Genomic DNA, 24,680 nt, shown 5'->3' on the forward strand with positions numbered 1-24,680 from the left:
GGCTCAGTACACGGAGCTTGCTTAAAATTCGTTCCTGTGTGTGTATGTGCACATACGTGCTCTCTTTCTGTCTCTTTCTTTCTCTCAAGAAAAAAACCAAAAAACAAACAAAAAAATTCATTTAAGGCTGTTGGTACCTTATGCACCTCTTGTTTCTTAACTTCTCGCTGGATACAACAGGTGATGTATTAATGAAATTAGTTAGATATAAAATTAATAATTTGACCATTCATGTAAACATAAACATTTATTTCCCAATTCTGTTATTGGCCTTTTGTTTGTGCTTTTATGAAAATTAATATGTCCCATTTGTTTCACTAAAGAACATCCCTTTAATACTAACTCTAACCTGTCGCTGTCTTTGCATACAAAATTTCTTTACTCTGAAGAAAGCTAATTACATAGATTTTCAGGATCAATTTTAGTATTTCAGTTGTGTTTTGTTCTCCTTCTCTGCCCAATTTCAGATGATTTTTTTCCCCTAATGGAATGCTATACAATTTAAACTGAGACCAGAGCTGGGGGGAAAAGTTAGAATTAGAAACAAATCAAACTTTAAAGAAATATATTACTGTGTCAAATTAAAATAAATTATTTATATGAGAACCTTTTAATTAAATGGTATAGTCTTTAGCTTCACAATAAATTTCAAGAAATAACTTTTTTTTAAATGCAGTGTCTAGGTTGACAAAGCAATCAAAAATTATTTTTTGAGGGGCGCCTGGGTGGCGCAGTCGGTTGGGCGTCCGACTTCAGCCAGGTCACGATCTCGCGGTCCGGGAGTTCGAGCCCCGCGTCAGGCTCTGGGCTGATGGCTCAGAGCCTGGAGCCTGTTTCCGGTTCTGTGTCTCCCTCTCTCTCTGCCCCCCCACCCCCGTTCATGCTCTGTCTCTCTCTGTCCCAAAAATAAATAAACGTTGAAAAAAAAAAAATTAAAAAAAAAATTATTTTTTGATAAATCAGGGAATTGATCTCAGTTTTGCCACCACTGTCTTTTTGATCTTAAACTATTCAGTCTGAACCTCAGTTTTCTTTTGAGTCACAGCTGTCTCAGTCATTTTCTAGGTGACCTTGGAAAAATTATTTAAACTCTTTGTGCCTCAGTTTCTCCGTCTGTGAAGTGGAGATACAAATATGTATCTACCTTACAGGTTGTAGTAAGGGTTAAAACACTACAAGTACCTGGCACCAGCTTAGTTCTAAATAAATATTTGGCTGTTTTTGTAAAGTATCTTAATTTTTACACTTAATAAGCATACAAGAACCACACAGATTGCAGCTGTCATTATAATATTTTTGTATGGTAATCTCTTATTTGCACTGTTTCTTTTGTTGGCCCTTGGAAAGTATTTATGTGAGTGTTTGATACAGTGGAATCTAACATGCAGTTTATTCATATATTTTTTCTCTAGTAAATAATTCTCTTTACCTTAAAAATTAAAATAACAAAAATTATTGAAGTTAAAATTTGATATTTTAATATTATTTATCTTTAATATTTTGGGTTTTTTTCTCAGGGTCAATGACTGTATATTGCGAGTGAATGAAGTAGATGTTCGTGATGTGACACATAGCAAAGCAGTTGAAGCATTGAAAGAAGCAGGGTCTATTGTACGCTTGTACGTGAAACGACGGAAACCAGTATCAGAAAAAATAATGGAAATAAAGCTCATTAAAGGTCCTAAAGGTATGAAATAACCAAACGTAGATTATTAAGTAAGAAATCTCTGAGATAAATGTAACTAAGAAGTTATTTGTGACACCCATTCTAAGATTAACAGAACTGGTAATTTACAGAATGTGTGTGAATTTGCAGAATTTCTGTATTATTTCTGCTGATTTTTGTCTTAAGTAGAATTCTACTTAAACACTTGGAAGTCCTGTATAGTGTTGGTATTAACTTGTAATCTTCAATCTACAAAGTATATTAAATGCAGATACACAGGCTAAATTAAAAGAAGAAACTATATATCATTAGCTGTTTTGTCTGCAATGAGGACGGTTATATGTGATTTCTGAGTTTTGAAAACATTGATGGGATTGAGGAAAAATGAAATACGGATTCTAATTTGTAGCTTTGTGGAAGAAGTGGTATTCCAAAAAATGAAAAAAGGAATAGAAAGCTACAAATTTGTCTGGTATTAAAGCTATGGATGGGATTTATGAATTACAGATATTCTTTATCTAAAATTAATTCATAGAATATTGGAAAAAGAACAAAATTATCCACATTTCTGGAGCTTATTCGTTCTGCCCACCACAATTTTATTATTTTTCTCAATTGTTTTAATCTTGTGAAGGTATTAAAAATGTTAGAAGCACAATCATGATGGGAACAAAAGGAAATAATTTTGTAGTGCCTTTTTGAACTAACAAACAAATGCATTTATGAAAAGATTTTAAGAAGTAACAGGAGTGGGTGGACTAAAAAACTTATTTATAACTGTAGGAACACCTATATATATAATTGTCCCCTGACTACAAAGCAAATACGTAGGATTTTAAAAGTACACAAGTAGATTCTTTTGTGTTTAAAAAAAAAAAAAGAAAAATTAGTGTGATGAGATTATCCTCGTCTAGTTTTCAGCCATTTCTTTCTGGACTTAAATTCACATTAAATGATGAAATTTCAAAACTAGTATTTTTCAAACAGGTCTTGGGTTCAGCATTGCTGGAGGTGTTGGAAATCAACATATTCCTGGGGATAATAGCATCTATGTAACCAAAATCATTGAAGGAGGTGCAGCACATAAAGATGGTAAACTTCAGATTGGAGATAAACTTTTAGCAGTGAGTATAAGAAATCTGTTACTTTAAAAATAATTTTGATGTCAATAAGGTAAAAACAGAGGGAGACACCCCATAAGAGACTCTTAAATACAGAGAACAAACTGAGGGTTGCTTGTGGGGTGTTGGGTGGGGGGGATGGGCTAAATGTGTGATGGGCATTAATTAAGGAGGACACTTGCTGGGATGAGCACTGGGTATCATATGTTAAGTGATGAATCACTAAACTCTATGCCTGAAATCATTATTACATTATATGTTAACTAGCTTGGATTTAAATTTTTAAAAATAATAATCATTTTGATGTCTTTTTTTGGGAGGGGGTGGGGGCAGATCAGAATTTCTACTTGCCAAAATGTTTAAACAAATTTTTACTCTCATTTTTTCACTCATATTTAAATGAGTGAATACTGATCTTGCTTTAATCAAAACCTGAAAAATGATTCTTGGTATTATCCTTATTTACCATTTCATTTTTCTCTACCAGCTTCCTTCTCTTTTTCTTTTATTATTTTTTTTTTTCTCATTTCCTTCTCTTTTTTTGTTAAAGGGTTAGGGACTTGAATGCACAGAATTTCTTAAACACAGTGTCATCCCTCATGTGTGACTTTCCTTTTTCCCTTTTAACTTATTTTATTTATAGTATAATGAAAACTGTTAACGTCATTACCCAGCCCAAAACTACAATACCAACAATTTGTGTGTCTCATTCCTTTGCTTTTTAAAAATTGTTTAATCATATACATATGCCTAAAGATTTTAATACGAGTTTGTTCTGAAAAAAAATTTTAAGGCTATTGTGCTGTATGCAGTCTTTTAATACTTTTTTTACTCACCATTGGTTTACTGAGACTTATCCATATTATTGCCTGGAGATAAAATTTGTTAATTTCACCTCTATATAATACTCTTTTCTGGGACTATGCTACAGTCTATTTCTCTGATCTTCTTCAATAAATGTCCCATGTTCCCTAGAAAAACAAAACCTGAAGAAAAGCTGCGTGCTTAGGTTTTTGGGAGAGGCGTAATCAAAGCTAGAGTGAATCAAAATGAAAGGTGAGGCAGGGAATGAGGGAAAGTCAATACAAGACACTATGTTTCTGAGCTGTCCATAAATTCGTAAGAAAATGTAGCTAATTGCTTATCATGCAGGACAGTCTTTCAGGCAGGTGTTGTGGGACTATTAAACCTTAGATCCAGCCATCCAGGGAAAAGAAAGGATTTATCTCCTGTCTCTTGTTAGGTACAGTCTACCCGATGGGTGGTAACTATCCCAAATTTCTGGACTGTTACTCACCTCCTGTGGGCAAGTGCTTGGGAAGCCAGCTCCCATACTCTCCATAGCATAGTACTTCCTCTGAACCCAGAAGGGGTGGAAAAAACCAGAGCCTCAGTGATCTAGACAGATCGGACACAGGATTTTGACATGTTACAGCTCTCTATGAACACATCAGCCATGCCCATACCCAAGTCCAAGTGCAGCCCTTACTCTAGAAGAGATTGAAAGAGCTGGTAATGGCAGGAGATGAGGTGAGAATAGCAGTAACCAGGACTCTCCAGTAAGCACATGGCCAAGGCCTAGTGGGCAGGTAGCTCAGGCGAATCTGAAAAAGACACATAAACTAGGTCTGGTATAGTGGTGAGTTAGGTTATTTCCTTTTTGTGTGTGTGTGTGTGTGTTATGGATAATTCTCCTAGGGAAAGCTGCTGTGTGTTCTGGTGAACATGTACATATAAGAGTTTTCACTTAACTGTTTACCTAAGCATGGAATTTAATGGTCACGGGATATCGTCTTAGTAACACTATAGCAAAAACATATCGTTTTCCAAAGTGGTTATAAAAATATACACTTCTGGGACACCTAGCTGGCTCAGTTGACACCTCTTGATTGTGGGGTTGTGAGTTCAAGCCCCATGTTGGGTGTAGAGATGACTTAAATAAATGAATCTTTTTGAAAAAATTTAATATTCCTAAGCAATATATAAATGATTCTTTTGCTGTACATGCTGTCCTGTACTGCTTATTGCTGCAGCAGAGAGATAGACTGATTGTTTTCAAGTTTATTTTTTTTGTTGGTTTTTTTTGTTTTTTTGTTGTTGTTGTTGTTGTTTTTGAAGTTTATAATGGGGAAGAGGAAAGAGCTCACTTTGAACTACTCTTCTGCACACACACACACCAGTTCAAAACAGCCTGCTTTCTCCACTGAGTTTCTCATTTATGCTTTTTAATTTCTTAAGTATTGTGTTTTCCTTTATGGTTTTTCCAGAATCAGTTTTGGTGATTGAGAAGGCAGCAATTTATGTGGACTTAGCATTTAGCCAGGTTTTGGTTGTCATAATTCCACTAAATTATCAAATTCTTAGTTCTCATTTTAATTGACATTAGACACACCTTCCTCCTTCTTCAGACACTTTTTCCATTGTGCTTAACAGTTACCCTCTTTCATGGTATTCCTCTTATCTCACTGGTCACTCCTCCTCATTCTCCCTTTTGGTGCATCTTCTCCCTAAACGTCGAAGTGTCCTTGTACATTTTTTCTTCCTATTGATAGGTGGTCAAATAACTTACTGAGTCTCATTGCACATGGTAGGGATAAGTATTGTTTTCTGAGCTTCAGTTTTCTTTTTATACACATGCACTTAAATTTTGTGCTTGGCTGAAATAAAAAAAATTTTTTTAACAGTGGTTCTTGGCTAAACAGTTCAAAAGCTCTAAGAGATGTCATCTAGTCTCTTTGTATGTCTCAAGAGTCATCTCAAATTTAATGTATCTAAGAATGAACTTCTGAGTTTCATCCTATACACCACCCTCCACCCCTAAATCCTGTTCTTGCACATTCTTCACATCTGTTGAAATAGGAACTTTATCCTTCTATTTGCCCAGGTCTAAAACTTCAGGATCATTCTCCTTTCATACTCCATCTTGAATCCCTTAGCAAATCTTGTCAGCTCTTTTATCAGTTATCTAATGTTGCTTAGGAAACACAAAAATTAGTGGCTAAAATAACAACAATAATTATTTATTTGCTTACACTTCTATAATTTGAGAAGGGTTTAGCCAGGACAGTCTGTCTCTGTTCCACATAATGTCTCCTGTCAACTAGGGCCAGGAATGCACTTCCAAGTTCACTCACATATGGCAGACAAGTTGGTGTTGGCTGTCATCTGGGAGCTCATCTGGGACTATTAGCCAGTGGCCTCTCCACATGGCTAAATTGGGCTTCTCACAGGATAGTGATCAGGTTCCAAGATGGATGTACCAAAAAGACAAACTCCGGTGTATGGCATTCATCAATCCTCTCTTGGCATCTCAACTATTAATGTCTCATTGACTAAAGCTAGTTACATGGCCAAGCAAGGTTCACTGTAGGAAGGGATTTTACAAGGGTGTGAATACCAAGATATGTGGCTCATTGCAGGCCACCAAAAGAACAGCATACCATAGCTGTATATTTCAAAATGCAGGCAATCTTTCTTCACTGTACATGGTAGTGTGGGACTATAAAAATGACCATGTGGCTGAAACCCTGCAAAGCCATATTAATAATCTGTGGCAAAAGTTAATGATATGTGATCTTGAAAATTTTTTCTTAAAACATTAAGAACTGTCCTATCAATTATACAGGTACAAATTAGGGAAATGAAAAATATATGAAAATGAGTATTTGTTTAGTACATTATAATTTTAAAACATTGGAAACAGTGTTTTTCTTTGCAAAAACAAAAAACAAAAACAAAAAAACCCCACAAAATTACCAAAAAGAAGAGCAGTCTAAACCTAAAGCTAGCGGAAGGAAGGAAAAAATAAAGATTAGAGCCAGAGTTAATGAAATAGGGAATAGGAAAACCAGAGAGAAGATAAAACCAAAACTCAGTTGTTTGGAAAGGTGAACAAAATTGACAAACCTTAGACTGATCAAGAAAAAAAAGAAGACTCAAATTTCCAAGAGTAGGAATAAAAGAGGGGACTTGAGGAAATACTCTTATTTATAAACATTTGTATGCCAACATATTAAATACCTTAGATGAAATGGACAAATGTATAGAAAGACACAAGTACCACTTTTAGTCAGACTGTACTGAAGAGTCTAACCAGGGAAATAAAAAGACATTCAGATTGGGAAGGAGAAAGTAAAACTATATTTGTAGATTACCTATGTAGAAAATCCTGGGGCACCTGCATGGCTCAGTTGGTTAAGGGTCCAACTTAGGCTTGGGTCATGATCTCACTATTCGTGAGTTTGAGCGCCACATGGGCTCTCTGCCCCTCCACCACTCATGCGTACTCTGTGTCTCTCAAAAATAAATAAACATTTAAAAAATTGTAAGGAACCTACTGATAGAACTAATAAGTTTAGCAAGGTTGCAGGATATACCTCACTACTTAAAAATCAATTCTGTTTCCTAAAAATCAGTTGTTTTGGAATGCCTGGGTGGCTCAGTTCGTTAAGCGTCTGACTTTGGCTCAAGTCATGATCTCTCAGTTTATGGGTTCAAGCCCCCTGTCGGGCTCTGTGCTGACAGCTCAGAGCCTGGACCCAGCTTCAGATTCTGTCTGTCTGTCTGTCTCTGCCCTTCCTCCACTTGCACGCTGTCTCTCTCTCAAAAGTAAACAAACATTAAAAAAAAATTAAATCAGTTCTGTTTCTATAACAGAAGATAGATGAATGCTTAATAAATAAATGAAAAAAATCAACTTGACTATTAAACAGTGGAAGTGAAAATTTAAATAATGATGTAAAAATTGATGTTTTTATTTAGTTTTGAGAGAGAGAGACAGAATCCAAAGCAGGCTCCAGGCTCCGAGCTGTCAGTACAGAGCCCGATGCAGGGCTCAAACTCAAGTACCATGAGATCATGACCTGAGCTGAAGTCAGACACTCAACCAGCTGAGCCACCCAGGCACGCCAAAACATGCTTTTTTATAAATTGATACTGTTTAATGTTGGCAAAGGCCTGAGTAGATGGGCATGACATTTTCATATTCTGTGGTAGTGGTATAAATTTACTAAATCCATTTATTTAGAACAGTTTAAAATATCTGTTAATACTGGGATGGCTTAATAAATTATGATACAACCAACAATGGTATAATGTGCAGCATTTTTTTTATTTTTTTTTTAAATTTTTTTTTTTCAACGTTTATTTATTTTTGGGACAGCGAGAGACAGAGCATGAACGGGGGAGGGGCAGAGAGAGAGGGAGACACAGAATCGGAAACAGGCTCCAGGCTCCGAGCCATCAGCCCAGAGCCTGACGCGGGGCTCGAACTCACGGACCGCGAGATCGTGACCTGGGTGAAGTCGGACGCTTAACCGACTGCGCCACCCAGGCGCCCCTGTGCAGCATTTTTTTTAAATGAGGCAATTCTGTGTGTCCTAACATGGAAAGATCTCTAAGATACCTTATATTAAAAATCCAGTTGCAGAATAAAAACTTTAATATAGTCTCATTTTCTTTAAAAAAAAAAAAATCTAAAATATACCCCCATATGTTCACAAATACCTAACAGTAAAAAGTAGATTAGGTTCGGGGATTGGGAGGAATAGGGGCTGGAATTAAGATTGGCTATTCCATTAACATACATAAACAATTTCCTGATATGATAGACAAAAATATATAGGTTTTCTTTTCACAGACCTTTCTATTCCTTAAATCACTCTTGCTTTGTATTTTGGTATAATTGTTTATAACCAAAATGCAGAAAGCAAGTGAAAATGTCCTAAAACAAATATCTTTTGGGATTTTCTTTTAGGTGAATAGTGTGTGTTTAGAAGAAGTTACTCATGAAGAAGCAGTAACTGCCTTAAAGAACACATCTGATTTTGTCTATTTGAAAGTGGCAAAACCCACAAGTATGTATATGAATGATGGTTATGCACCACCTGATATCACCAACTGTAAGTCTGCTTAAATCTATCTTATTTCCCTATGTTTAAATATTTTAAAGGAACTATATTAAGCATTTAACCTAACAGTCTGTAAAAAATCAATTTTAGGGGTTCCTGGGTGGCTCAGTTGCTTAAGCATCTGACGCTTCATTTCAGCTCAGGTCGTGATCTCATGGTTCATGAGATTAAGCCTACTGTTGGGCTCTGCACTCTGAGCGTAGAGCCCACTTGAGATTCTCTCTCTTCCTCTCTCTCTCTCTCTGCCCTTCCCTCGCTTATGGATGCATTCTCTCTCTCTCTCAAAATAAAAATAAACATTTTAAAAAATCATTTTTAAATCAGAATCTTGATAGTAAGAAGGGAGGCAGCCTTTTTCAAAGCTATATGTAAATAATAGTCAACAAAGGTATTGCACATTCTTTTTTCTAATAGTTGTGGGATATAGCAGAGAAACATACTTTAACAAGCAGTTCTTTTAACAACCAGGGTAATTCTGATGCTTCTGGTGGACTAACTCATGGACTACACTTTGAGAAATACTAACTTTAAATATTTCTAAACTTGGGCTATTCAGGGCACCTGGGTCGCTCAGTCAGTTAAGTGTCTGACTCTTGATTTTGGCTCAGGTCGTGAGCTCATGGTTTATGAAATCAAGCCCTGTGACAGGCTGCGCACTGACATTGAGGAGATTGCTTGGGATTCTCTCTCTCCCTCTCTCTTTGCCCCTCCCTGCTTGTACTGTCTCTCTCTCTCATTATCTCTCAAAATAAATAAATTTTAAAACTTGGGCTTTTCTATATTCTCAATTATATGAGCACAGATACTCTTTCTGTACAAGTTCCTCGTATATTACCTAACTATATTTGTATATAGTACAGTTGTGTTGCCTAGAAATGAATTGTTATGATAGTACTAATAAAATTTTAAGTTTCCTGTTTGATTTTCAGTTTTTTTAATGTAAAAGCTAAGGTAAGACTTAAATAACGTGTTTGTGTTTCTTGAAAAATGAAAGTTTTATTTCTTTGGTGCATTAGTTGATATCCAAAGCACTCATGTAGTAAAGATCTTAAATGTACTCTCTGCAGTCTGCCTTTCCAAATTTTCCTCACTTAAATTGTAGAATTTTAGAGATATTTGTGGTTTTATAAGTGGCAATGTCTTCAGTTTTAGAACTCTCAAAGGCCATTACTGTCACTAATCATTATAAATTTAATGTAAATTATACTTTGAAATGAATGTACTGTCTTCCAATGATACATCTTCATTATCTGCCCATTGATTTATTAATTACTCAGGTATAACTGAACTTCTTGAAAAAATTTTTTTCAATGTTTATTTTTGAGAGACAGAAGCAGAGGGCAAGTAGGGGAGGGGTAGAGAGAAAGGAAGACACAGAATCCGAAGCAGGCTCCAGGCTCTGAGCTGTCAGCACAGAGCCCGAAATGGGGCTAGAACTCATGAACCGTGAGATCATGACCTGAGCCAAAGTCAGACGCTTAACCAACTGAGCCATCCAGGATCCCCAAATATAACTGAACTTTTTAAAATAGTATTCAGTCTCTTTCATGGACAGGAATGATGTCTGTTGTTGTTTTGTTGTTTTTTTTCAATACTTCATTTGTGTCAGAACAGAACTTTATTACTTATTAAAAATTCTTACAGTTGGTATCACACACAAACTTTATATAAAGGCTTTATGTATTTTTATTTGTAATTAGAGATGCAAATTCACTAATAAGGTATTTTATGCACCAATGTAAGTATCAGTCTTATTTATTTATTATGCTGCCTTATCTGTTCAAGACAGCAATGCACATTTGTAACAGTTGCTCTACAAACTGAGAATTGGTGTTCTGATTACAGCCAAATATACGAATAGTCAGGCTGCTTCTTACAAATACATTACACTGGGAAAAAAATGTTATTTTAAACTGAATTATCCCTTTTTATGTGACCAAAAACTGGGAGACCTAGCCCTAAAGAGTAATAACTAAATAATGATTGCTTGATTTTCCTGTAGATAGAGGTAGAATCTATTTTTTACATCTATTGAACTAATAGAACATTGTGAAAAAGCTGAAGTTTGCTCTTGCTAGTTCAGCTCTTTGCTAAGACTCTATTTCCATTCCCCTCATTCAGTAGGTGATTGCAATTATGAATTTTATTATATACTTCCAGTCCATGTTCATACTATATATGCTATTCATAAATGATAGTCTTTTAAATGACCTTTCCTGGATTTCACTGTGCAAATCAGTTAATGTGAAACTCCTTTTTAGTTCTATTTTCTCAAGAGAAACCAGATGGAATAAGTTTGCTTACTGATCTGAATATCTAAACTAGTTTTTATCTGGAAACTTGAGCTTGTCTAATTTTTTTACCTGATAAATAAGTCTTTTCTACCAACTTACATAAATAAGTGGATATGAATTACATATTACCTAAGCTTGAAATTGATAATTCACAAATAAGTGCTGAATGGTTTGTTTCATTTGAAGTGTTTTTTACTGTCTTCATTTTTAAGCTTCTTCTCAACCTGTTGATAACCATGTTAGCCCATCTTCCTACTTGGGCCACACACCAGCATCACCAGCCAGATACTCACCTGTTTCAAAAGCAGTGCTTGGAGATGATGAAATTACAAGGTAAGGAAGTGAACATTCATCTTTCTTAAATAAAGTTGACTGTTAGATGGAATTACAATCAACCGAATAAGACAGCCACAATTTTCAGGACTAAAAAATTTTGTCAATAGATAATGAACTTAAACCTTAATTTTTGTCATTGGAGGGCTCATGAAGAGGCTGAAATATAAAAATATTTTATATTCCAAATAAGTTACTGCCCTTTTAAATTTTTTTTTTTTTTTTCAACGTTTATTTATTTTTGGGACAGAGAGAGACAGAGCATGAATGGGGGAGGGGCAGAGAGAGAGGGAGACACAGAATCAGAAACAGGCTCCAGGCTCTGAGCCATCAGCCCAGAGCCCGACGCGGGGCTCGAACTCACGGACCGCGAGATCGTGACCTGGCTGAAGTCGGACGCTTAACCAACTGCGCCACCCAGGCGCCCCAGTTACTGCCCTTTTAAAATAAATACTTTTTTTCAGGAATGGTAAGTTGTGCTTAGAAATTAGCATAGGTAAAACTAAGTTAGGAATATATTTATATTTAAAACTAACTTTTCACATATTCCTATCTAGTGTACATCATAAAATTTCATTATGGCAGTTATGTGATTCATGTTTAGAATTCAAGTGATATTTTCTTTGCTTGGTATATATCCTTGATATCCTTACTCTTAAAGTTTATTTTGATCTAATTTTAACTGCTTTTTATTCCCAAAGAACTCTTAACTAGGTGAGAAATAATAAGCGAAAAGTATTTTAAATCTTTTTCATATTGTGCAATATAGTATTAAGACATCATGTCAGACATATTGCTTTATAATTTGCACAAGTATTTCACTTAAGATTAAATATCTGTAAATTAATGTCTTTTATGTTTTTATTAATTGCATTGTTGTTGGCATTAGTATTTTTGAGCTTTCATACTTGTAATTATTCCTGTCAGACTCCTGGCTCTAGGCAATGATCTCTTTAAGGTCCCATAGGAAGGAATTTTCATCTGTGTCCTCTTTTTCAATAGTTAGCAGTATTGAAAAGTTAATTAATAATAAGTACACAGTAATTGTGTTTGGAGTGAAAATTAGCAAAAAGAACAGTGTTTGTGGTTATTTCTTTGTTTTTTGTTTTTTTAATTTTTTTTTAAATTATTTTTTGAATGTTTCTTTATTTTTGAGAGAGAGAGCATGAGATGGGAGGGGCAGAGAGAGAGGGAGACACAGAATACAAAGCAGGCTCCATGATGGGGCTTGAACTAAGAATCGCAAGACCATGACCTGAGTTGAAGTCCGAAGGTTAACTGACTGAGTCACCCAGGCACCCCTGTGGTTATTTCTTTGTGATAAGAATTTTCAAGGCTGTAAGTCTTTAAGGCTGTGCTCCTATATTGATCTGTCATGGCTTTGTAGTTGTTTTCTAATAGTGCCTTTTTATAGAAGTAAAGAGGAAAGGGTTAGTATCCAAAATCTATAAAAAACTTATCAAACACAACACCCAAAAAACAAATAATCCAGTGAAGAAATGGACAAAAGACATGAATAGACACTTCTCCAAAGAAGACATCCAGAGGGCCAACTGACACATGAAAAAATGCTCAACATCACTCATCATCAGGGAAATACAAATCAAAACCACGATGAGATACCACCTTACACCTGTCAGAATAGGTAACATTAACAACTCAGGCAACAACAGATGTTGGTAAGGATGCAGAGAAAGAGGATCTCTTTTGCATTATTGGAGGGAATGCAAGCTGGTGCAGCCATTCTGGAAAACAGCATGGAGGTTCCTCAAAAAACTAAAAATAGAACTACTCTATGAGCCAGCAATTGCACTACTAGGCATTTATCCACGGGATACAGGTGTGCTATTTCGAAGGGACACATGCACCCCCCGTGTTTACAGCAGCACTATCAACGATAGCCAAAGTGTGGAAAGAGCCCAAATGTCCATTGATGGATGAATGGATAAAGAAGATGTGGTGTGTGTGTGTGTGTGTGTGTGTGTGTGTGTGTGTGTACACACACACACACACACACACACACATACATACATATACATACATACAATGGAGTATTACTCAGCAATCAAAAAGAATGAAATCTGGCCATTTACAACCAATGTGGATGGAACTGGAGGGTATTATGCTAAGTGAAATTAGAGAAAGACAAAAATCATATGACTTCACTCATTTAAGGACCTTAAGAGACAAAACAGATGAACATAAGGGAAGGCAAGCAAAATAATATAAACACAGGGAGGGGGACAAAACAGAAGAGACTCATAAATATGGAGAACAAACTGAGGGTTACTGGAGGGGTTGTGGGAGGGGTGATGGGCTAAATGGGCAAGGGGCACTAAGGAATCTACTCCTGAAATCATTGTGGCACTATATGCTAACTAATTTGGATGAAATTTAAAAAAAAAAAAAAATTCCAAACCACAAAATCAGAACTGAATTCATGAGGGTTAGGTATGGGGGTTAAAAGACTCTTCCTATGCATACTTGCATTTACATTATCTATAACAAAGCAACAGACTCTCGAGAATCTTAATATTGAGGAGGATAAGTATCTTGAAAGATTATAAATGAAAATTATTTGGATTTGTTTTATTTTAATAAACAAAATATATAGGGTTTAATAAAAAGTAAAGAGGAAAATAGTTAATGGCTTGTCTAATCTCTAATCTCTGCATATTTTTCTTTTTTTCTGCATATTTTTCAAACTAAAAAATATATTAGCATCTCGATTGCTGTTCCCCATCGTTTTTCATTATATATCTTTTGTCTAGAATATTGTATTGGACTTTGTAGTATTACACAACAGGTCTACCTGTTTTCTTTACTTTTCTTTGAAAATCTGGTGGTTGATGACTGCAGTAACTAAAATGTGTGTTTTATCACTCTTGATAATTACACTATTTTGTCCAGATAATGAGGTACAAAAATCTTTGCACTCATATTAGAAGTTCTCCACAATTTGACCCTAAGTAATCTTTCAGAGGTTATCTCACATTACCAATTTAAAAAAGGAAAAGAAAAGAAATCCCAACATACAGAAAATTGATGATTCTGAAGTTCTTTTTTTAACAGGTTCATTGAGATATGATCCACATATCATACATGTCACCCATTTAAAATGTACAACTCAGCAATTTTTAGTATATTACATTATTAATTTTTTTATGTGTGATTCAGTAGCATTAATTGCATTCAGTGTTATGCAGTCATTGTCACTATTTCCAGAACCTTTTTATCACCTCAGATAAACTCTAACCATTAAGCAGTAATTCCATTTCCTTGTCCTCCCAGTCCATGGTAACCTATTGTCTAGTCTACTTTCTGTGTGCTATGAAATTTGCTTATTCTAGATTGTTTGTATAAGTGTAATCTTACAATTCTTTTGTGTCTGACTTCTTTCATTTAGCTAATGTTTTTAAGATTCATCCATGTTGTAGCATATATCAGAACTTAATTCCTTATTGCCGAATAATATCCCATTATTTGTATATACCACATTTATTTATCCATTTCATCTCTTGATGGACACTTCGGTGGTTCCCACCTTTTGGGTATTAAGAATAATGCTGTGACAAACATTGGCATGCAAGTATCTGCTCGCATCCTTACTTTCACTTCCTTTAGATATATACTGAGGAGTGGAATTGCTAAGTAATATGGTAAATGTATGTTTGTTTATGTTTATGAGGAACCATTTGTTTTCTGTAGCAGCCACACCATTTTACATTCCCACCATCAATTTATGAGGGTTCCAGTTTCTCTACATCCTCACCAATACTTGTTTTTTCTGTTCTATTTCATAGCCATTGTAGTAAGTGGGACATATCTCGTGATTCGCATGCATTTCTCTAATAACTAATGATGCTGAACATCTTACAATATTTGAAAAATCTGAATTTATTTTCCTCTGAAATACTGTTGGATTTTAGCAGAGTATTTTTAATGTATTGTTTGCTAATGTAAAACTATAATTCATATATGGTTTGTTATTTTTTGCTTCATATATATATATATATATATATATTCAAGTTTTAATTTAAATTCCAGTTAACACACAGTGTAATATTAGTTTCAGGTGTAGAATTTAGTGATCACTTACATACAACACCCAGTGCTCATCACAAGTGCCCTCTTTAATACCCATCAGTCATTTAACCCATCCCTCCACCCCCCAACCCCATATATATGATTTAAAGCATAGCAGAAACCTTAAACTATGAGTCTGTCACCTAACAACGAAATAAAACATCACCAATATAGTGAAACCTATTTTGTGCCCTAATCCTCCCTTGCTTCTCCTACACTGCCTTACCAACTTAAATTCTTTTCCTGGATTTGGTTTTATTATTCCATTTTTTCTTTCACATATGTATATATTTGTTTAATATTTCCTAAACAATATATTGTTTGGTTTTACAATAATAATTTTGTTAAGTGAACTGGCAGAGCTGATTAATGATGAAATGAATGACTAGAAAATGCCTGTTTCAAGTTTTTAATGAATACTTAAGATTAATTCCACATTATATGGAAGGATCCCTAAAATTCATTCTTAAAGAATACTTACTTCTGTTATGCCTTTTGTTACCAGTAGCTTTTTTGCAATGTTCTAGAAAAATCTGCTTACATTTTTAAAATACTTACCAAATGATACATTCTAATTCCAAATGATATTCTGCATTTCATCATGTCTAAAATAATCTCCTAGAATTTTCATGGTCTTACCAGAAGGTATAAATGGTATTCACACAACTATGTATATAATTGGCAGCAAATGTGAAACATTAGTAGTGGTAAGATGTATTCTGATTTCAAAGATTTTAAATGAAGGTGGAGGAAAAGGCTCATCTTAGAATGAATGAATAGCAGAGAGAGGTAGAGGGATATGACTTAAGAAGTAAAGGTATTTAATTATTTTATATAAAAAGTTTGGAGATGGACAGTTCTAGCATTTGTGTAGCAATCCTTAGGTGCATAGTATCTCTAGGATTCTTCTGGTCTTACCTTCATGACTATAATATATCCAAACCAGTAATGTGATTTTATTGTTCATTTTTTGTGTGGGTGTTATTTTGGTAGGGAAGGAAACAAATGTGCTTTCTAAGGGGACAAAATGTGCTTTGTTTTTGTTAGGGTCTGTCTTTCTTTGGGAAATGTCAATAAAATTTAGCTTTATTTATTTCTCAGAGGCCAGAATAGGGTCATAGCCTCAACTTAGCAAAGAGGAATGGGATTGCTATGACTGGCTTAAGTTAGTCAGGATTCATTCTTTCAAGACTGTGAAAAGGGCCTGCCTTTTCTAAGACGAAGGCTTATCTGCCTTTTATAACATCTAGGAAGTAGGGGCAGTGACTGGTTCATAGGCAATAAAATGTGTGCAACATCAACTTTTCTAAAGTGTATATTTCTTGAGTATATTTCTAAAGTGTATATTTCTTGAGTAGGGCTTTTTTTTTTTTTTTATACTTCAAATATATTTTATTAAATAATTACAGTGTTCATATTACAAGTCTGTTAATAATCGGTCAGAGGCAATGAGACCAACCAGGAAGCATCTGGATGTAAATGTGGTAAATTATTTGATTATTTTATACCAAGAAGTGCCCAGCATCAGTTGGCTTTGGAATCAATTCTTTGTTCAAATTCCCATTTATCATGTATCAGCTAAATAATCTTGGGCAAATTATGTAACTTCTCAAGGAGAACATCTTTAAAGTAGGAATAATACATCCTTACTTCACGGTATTGTTGAGAAGGATTATTTGAAAACACAAATATAAAGAGTTAAGCAATTTACCCAGAGTAAACAGTTAGATTTTCTATTCATCAACAGGCTTAGAGTTATATCTGAAAGTAAAATAAGTAAAAACATAAATCCTGACTATAAGACTATTAAAATAACAAAGTGAACTCTAAAGGACCTTGTAAAATATCCTTCTGTGAATATCTTCCCAAAATAGATAAAACTGTTTCTCGAATAGGCTATGAATTGAGTAGGGCTCTTTAAGTCATTTTTATTACCACATTGTTTTCTCTTTTTGTTTTAGTTTCATGTTTGTTTTTTAACAAAAATTATGGGTTTTTAACATGGGTTTTCAGCTTTTATATACAATTTGGATTTTTCCGGGGCACCGGGGTGGCTCAGTGGTTAAGCGTCTGACTTTGGCTCAGGTCATGATCTCGCGGCTTGTGGGTTTGAGCCCTGTGTCGGGCTCTGTGCTGACAGCTCAGAGCCTGGAGCCTGCTTCAGATTCTGTGTCTCCCTCTCTCTCTGCCCCTCCCCTGTTCATACTCTGTCTCTCTCTGTCTCTCAAAAATAAATAAATGTAAAAAAAAAATTAAAATAAAAAAAAAACAATTTGGATTTTTCCTTTCACTTTCTAACCTTAATTTCTAGTCTTAGAATCTCTACCCCATTGTTTTGAAAACATTTTTAACTTTCATCTAGCTTTCTTTATAGTTTGATAACATAAGATTTATCAATAGGGAAATCTCACTGATAGAATGTCAAGTTCTATATAAAATTTCTAAGGTGTTCAATATTTTTCTAATTTTTAGGGAACCTAGAAAAGTTGTTCTTCATCGTGGCTCAACAGGCCTTGGTTTCAACATTGTAGGAGGTGAAGATGGAGAAGGCATATTTATTTCCTTTATCTTGGCTGGAGGACCTGCTGATCTTAGTGGAGAGCTCAGAAAAGGAGATCGTATTATATCGGTAGGAGATGTTAATCAAAATAATGTTTTTATTATTTTAACTATGACCTATTAATTATTAAAAGTTTTGTTTTTCATATCCTAAAGTTGTGGGAGATATTTCAGTTATTTTCTTACATTTTACAACTTAATTGTAAGATTGCAGGGATGTCAGAGAACATGTTGTGTACAATAGATTTTCTTTCGTTATTTGACTTACCTATAAGGGATCAGTCTGTATAAATATGCTTGAAGAAAGTATGTATTCTCTATTTATTGACTGCAATGTTATCTGTATGTTTATTAACCTTGTTACTTATGTTGTGCAGATCTTTATACTTTAATCTCTTGTCTACTTGATCTATTATTAAAAGAAATTTTTTAAGCTGTTTGAATGTGATGGTGGGTTCAGCAATTAAGTTAGTTTGTCCTTGCAGTGATTTTTATTTTTATATCTCCGAAACCATGTTATTAGATGCATCTAAATTTAGAATCATTATTCCTTCCTGGTGGTTATTACTCAATTCATAATAATTTTTTTGTTATTGTGTAATAATCCTCTTTATTTATAATAATAGTTTTTACCTGGGGTGCCTGGGTGGCTCAGTCAAACATTCATTCAACTTCGCTCAGGTCACGATCTCACAGTTCATGAGTTCAAGCCCCACATCAAGCTCTGTGCTGATAGCTCAGAGCCTGTAGCCTGCTTCACATTCTGTGTCTCTCTCTGCCTCTCTGCAACTAGCGTGTGTGTGCATGCTCTCTCTCTCCAAAATAAACATTAAAAGATTTGGGACGCCTGGGTGGCTCAATCGATTAAGCCTCTGACTTCAGCTCAGGTCATGATCTCACGGTTCATGGGTTCAAGCCCTGTATTGGGCTCTGTGCTGACAGCTCAGAGCCTGGAGCCTGCTTCGGATTCTGTGCCTTCCTCTCTCTGCCCCTCCCCTGTGTGCGCGTGCTCGCTCGCTCTCTTTCAAAAATAGAGACTAAAAAAATTTTTTTTTAAAAAGATAATAGTGTTTAACATAGAAGCTATATTGTCTGATATTAATGTGGCTCTTTTTTGCTTGATATTTTTTAAAAAAGCTTTTTTTAAAAAAGATAATAGTGTTTAACCTAGAAGTTACATTGTCTGATATTAATGTGGCTCTTTTTTGCTTGATATTTGCCTCATCTTTTCTCCAGTTTATACTTTCAGTTTTTGTGTTTATGTGGTTATTACCTGTAGAATTTTAGGCTAAAACTGATCAAATTCAACTCTTCTCCCTAATGACACATTGACTTTGGGAACCTTAAACCTTTGTGCTGTTTCTAGTATTTGACTTCTGTTTTATTTATTTATTTATTTTTTAATATTTATTTTTGAGAGAGAGAGACAGAACATGAGCGGGGGAGGAGCAGGCTCCAGGCTCTGAGCTGTCAACACAGAGCCCAACGCATGGCTCAAACTCACGAACCGTGAGATTATGACCTGAGCTGAAATTGGATGCTTAACCAACTAAGCCACCGAGGTGCCCCTGTTTTATTTTTATATACCCCAAACTTAGTCATTTTGATTTTTGTGTTTTAACAATCCATATGTTCTATAATTTTTGTTGCTGTTGTTCATCATCTCTTCTATTTATCTCGCTTCTTCTGTATTTTTCAGTGGACCTCTAACAGCATTGGGATTGAATTTGTTGTGTAGGACTGTTTGGTTCATTGCAGAAAATTTAGCTTTTCTAGCCCCCATCCTTTACATGCTAATAAAATTTCCTGGTCATTTAAAAAACATTTTTTTTTAATGTTTTTATTTATTTTTGAGACAGAGAGAGACAGAGCATGAGCAGGGGAGAGGCAGAGAGAGAGGGAGACACAGAATCTGAAGCAGGCTCCAGGCTCTGAGCTGTCAGCACAGAGCCCAACGTGGGGCTCGAACCCACAAGCTACGAGATCATGACCTGAACCGAAGTCAGATACTTAACTGACAGAGCCACCCAGGCACCCCTAAAGATTTTTTTTAATAACTTTTTTTTAATGATTATTTATTTTTGAGAGAGAGAGTACAAGTGGGGGAGGGACAGAGAGAGAGGAACACAGAATCTGAAGCAGGCTCCAGGCTCTGAGCTGTCAGCACAGAGTCTGACACGGGGCTCAAACTCACGGACTATGAGATCATGACCTGAGCTGAAGTCGGGCGCTTAACTGACTGAGCCACCCAGGCGCTCTCCTGGTCATTTTTAAAAGCTAAAATATTTTTTAAATACCCAAATGTACCTTATTGGGAGTCTTTAGATTGTTCATTCAGCAATAATTTCTTAATGATAAATAATCATAGAGTTTGTCTGAAAATATCTTTACTTCATCCTCACTTGTGTATATAATTCAGTCTAATGTGCTGGAGTGACAGCTGTTGTCTCTCAATACTTTGAAGATACTGTTGTATGCTATCAAGCTTCTTTTTTTGTATTTAACAAAAAAGATCTGCACTATGTCTTATTTATTTGTAAGTGATTTGGTTTTTCTTTTTTTACTTATTTAAAAAAAATTTTTTTTAACGTGTATTTATTATTGAGAGACAGAGAGAGACAGAGCATGAGCATGAGAGGGGCAGAGAGAGGAGGAAACACAGAATCCGAAGCAGGCTCCAGGCTCTGAGCTGTCAGCACAGAGCCTGATGCAGGGCTCAAACCCACAAACCATGAAATCATGACCTAAGCCAAAGTCGGACACTTAACCGACTGAGCCACCCAGGCGCCCCTCACTTACTGTTTTTTTTAAAGTCTCTTACTTTTTGGTGTACTACAGTTTAATTAAAATATGATTATGTCTAGCTTATTATTTTTTCTGTTTAAGATTTGTTGAGCTTCCTGGATCAGAGAAGTTCTGTCTTTAATCAGTTCTGGAATCTTAGCCAGTATTTTTTCAAATTTTGCCTTTCCCACATCGTATAGATTCTCTCCTTCTTCAGTTCCTGTAAGAGGAGGATATCATCCTGTCCTGCATGTCTTTTAATCCCAGTGTCATATTTATTAACTCGTCTTCTTGTACTTAATTTCAGTCAGATCTGTTTTCTAGTTCATAAATTTTCTTCATCTATGTCTAATCTGCTCTTTAAGCCAAAACTAATTTTTTTTAATGTTTGTTTATTTTTGAGAGAGAGTGAGATACAAAGAGAGAGACAGAGCGTGAGTGGAGGAGAGGCAGAGAGATGGAGACACACAATCTGAAGTAGGCTCCAGGCTTTGAGCTGTCAGCACAGAGCCCAACGCGGGGCTCAAACCCACAAGCCATGAGATCATGACCTGAGCTGAAGTTGGACACTTAACCAACTAAGCCACCCAGGTGCCCCAGCCAAAACAACAGGGAACCCAACATGGGGCTCGATCTTATGGCTGTGGGATCTTGACCTGACCCAGAATCAAGAGTTGAACACTTAACCAACTGAGCCCTCCAGGTGCCCTAAAAATTAATTCTACATGGATTATAAATCTAAATGTACAGCCCAAACCATAATCCTCCTAGAGAAAACTTATAGGAGGATATCTTTGCAACGGTACATAAAATACTAACCATAAAAAATGTGCATTAAGAGCCAAATTGGCAAGCCACAGAGAAGGAAAAACCATTCTTAGTACATATATCTGATAAAGGACTTGTATCCAGAATACATAAACATCTCTCACAAATTAACAATAGAAAGATGAGTAACCCAGTTTTAAAAATGAGCAAAAGAGTTAAACATATATTTCACAAGATATGTGAATGGCCTATAAACACATGAAAAGGTACTTAACGTTAGGCATCAGGGCAGTGCAACAACAACAAAAAAAAACCCAAAACCCACAATGAATAAAAGCATTTGGAAGAATCTGGGTGGGAGTGATGTCAATTTTCTGTATCTGATTGTGACAGTATCTACTCAACATAGGCAGTTGTCAAAACTCTTTTAACTGTAAACTAAAAAGATTATTGAATATAAATTATGCCTAACTAAAATGAGATAGGGGTTATCCTTGAACAACAGGGGGGTTAAACTGCACACGTCCACTTATATATAGATTTTTTTGATAAATACAGTATAGTATGGTAAATGTATTTTCCTTGTGCTTTTCTTAATAACGTTTTCTATAGTTTATTATAAAAATATAGTATATAATACGTATAGCATACAAATGGTAAGGCTTCTAGTCAACAATAGGCTATTAAGATTTTGGAGAGTCAAGAGTTATGTGTGGATTTTTAACTTTAGGAGTGGGAGTTGTAACGTATCCCATATCCCACCCAGTTGAATGGCTAAAGATGGAAAAAAAAAAAAAAAAAAAAGGACAAACATTGGTGAGGATGTGGAGGACTGATAGCTCTCATTACTGGTGGGCATATTATACAACCACTACAAGATCACCCAGATTTTACCCAAGAAATCATGTCTACAGAAGCACTTAAACAGAAATGTTCATAACAGCCTTATTGATAATCATTCAGATCTGGAAATGACTCAAGTGTCCATCAATAGCAAAATAGCTAAATAACTTGGAGTGCATTTAAACAAAGTAACAAACTGACACCCACAACAACATACATAACACTAAAAAACATCACATTGAGTAAAATAAAACATACCACAAAAACACAGACAGTATGAATCCAGTTAAATGATAATCATGAGCAGACAATAATTTCTACTGATAGAAGTCAGAAAGTAGTTGTGATTGTACTGATTTTAAAGTGGCACAATGGAAATTTCTGAGTTGAATGATGGAAAGGGAGGGTATATATCTTGTTTGGAATTGTTTCATGGGTGTATACAGTTGTTGAAAATTCTTCCAACTGAAGTGTTCTAATTTGTATATTTTATTGCTTTTACTTTTATACTGGAACTTAAATTTTTTAAAATAAGTTATAGTATGATAAGGACAAATTGGTGGTAAAGAATGAATTTGTTAAAAATAAATATTGGACAAATTAGCTAGTTGTTTAGGGGAGTAAAATTAGCTTAGAGCCTCACTTCACACCTTGTGTCAAAATAAATTTTCAGTTGGCTTAGAGTTAGGTGTAAAAAATTCAAAGCAAAAATAGATGTTTTTGAATTGTCCATATGGAACAACTTTATATGGGTCACTGACACACTGCTAGAGTATGTTAGACTGACCAACATAACCTGGTTGACCCAGAACTTTTCCAGTTCTAGCACTTAAAGCCCCATGTCTGGAAATCCCTTTAGTCTCAGTTTTAAAACTGAAAATCCCAGACAGTCTAGGCAGGCCACTTGGTTACCCTAATGTGAGTGTAAGTTACATACAGCCTTTTGAGGCTGTATGCATCAGTAGCCTTAAAATTTTTAATGCTTACTAAGCTTCTCTAGGCAAATACCCTGAGAGCAATAAGAAAAACCTCAGGAGCAAGAGAAAAAAACTAAAAACCCTGTTAGGAACAAACTAAATACCTCATTAGACAAAGTTTAGCTGTTTTCAATTTTCACCTTGAATCACGATCACCTTAAAGCCTTGTTAAAAAACATTCTTAGGGGCATGTGCTCTCTCTCACTCTGTCTCTCAAAAATAAACATTTAAAAAAAACATATTAAAAAACAAAAACAAAGCACTCTTAGACCCCATCCCCAAAGCTTCCAACTCAGTATGACTTGGGTAGCTTCTTTTTTTTTTTTTTAAACAGATTTTTAAAATCTTTTTTATCTTTTTTTAATGTTTATTATTTATTTATTTTTGAGAGAGTGAGAGCTGGAGAGGGTTAGAGAGAGAGGGAAACACAGAATCTGAAACAGGTTCCAGGCTCTGAGCCATCAGCACAGAGCCCGATACAGGCTTCAAACTCACAAACTGTGAGATCATGACTTGAGCCGAAGTCAGATGCCCAACCGACTGAGCCACCCAGGTGCCCCTAACTTGGGTAGATTCTAAAATTTTGTATTCCTAACAAGTTTCCATGAGATACTGATGTTGCTGCTCCTGGGACCAAACTTTGTGAATTACTGTTCTAAAGACCATCCCTCTTACTGATGTTGTTTTGTTTTTTTGTTTTTTATTTTATATTTCAAAGAGCATGAGCAGGGGAGGGGCAGAGACAAAGGCAGAATTCTGAAGCTGGCTCCAGGCTCCGAGCTGTCGGTACAGAGCCTAACGTGGGGCTCAAACCCACAAGTAGTGTGAGATCATGACCTGTGCCGAAGTCAGATGCTCAACCTACTGAGCCACCCAGGCATCTCTTGATGTTCCTTTTCTTTTTTTTTTTTTTGTTTTTGTTTTTGCTTTTGTTTTGCTTAATTTATTTTCTTGAGAGACAGACAGTGCAAGCATGGGTGGAGCAGAGAGAGGGAGAGACAGAATCTGAAGCAGACTCCAGGCTCTGAACTGTCAGCACAGATCCCAACGCAGGGCTCGAACTCACAAACCATGAGATCACGACCTGAGCTAAAGTTGGACACTTAACCAGCTGAGCCACCCAGACACCCCTTGATGTTCTCAATGATAACCCACATCATTGAGAAAAATATAAATAAATTAGTTGGGAAGGCATGGAGATAAATCATAGGTTTTATAAAATATTCTTTTTGATATATTTAATTTTGTTGAAGAAAGAAGCTTTGAAACCAAGATTCATTACATATAGGAACACCTGGGTGGCTCAATCGGTTAAGCACCCAACTTCAATTCAAGTTATG

At 35.5% G+C, this 24,680-nt stretch overlaps 1 protein-coding gene across 16 annotated transcripts in view; it reads left to right on the forward strand.

The window, feature by feature from the left end:
• The window catches only part of DLG1 (discs large MAGUK scaffold protein 1), a 278,066-nt gene that overhangs the window by 177,919 nt on the left and 75,467 nt on the right, over positions 1 to 24,680 (forward strand). For all 16 annotated transcript variants that reach the window (XM_030330682.1, XM_030330683.1, XM_030330680.1 and 13 more), the window contains 5 exons: positions 1,518 to 1,687; positions 2,654 to 2,790; positions 8,543 to 8,687; positions 11,203 to 11,323; positions 17,882 to 18,038. In XM_030330682.1, the coding sequence (XP_030186542.1) occupies positions 1,518 to 1,687; positions 2,654 to 2,790; positions 8,543 to 8,687; positions 11,203 to 11,323; positions 17,882 to 18,038 (730 nt within the window). The remainder of the gene's footprint in view (positions 1 to 1,517; positions 1,688 to 2,653; positions 2,791 to 8,542; positions 8,688 to 11,202; positions 11,324 to 17,881; positions 18,039 to 24,680) is intronic.

This window comes from Lynx canadensis, chromosome C2 (assembly GCF_007474595.2).
Source record: "Lynx canadensis isolate LIC74 chromosome C2, mLynCan4.pri.v2, whole genome shotgun sequence".
Classification (NCBI taxonomy): Eukaryota; Metazoa; Chordata; class Mammalia; order Carnivora; family Felidae; genus Lynx; species Lynx canadensis.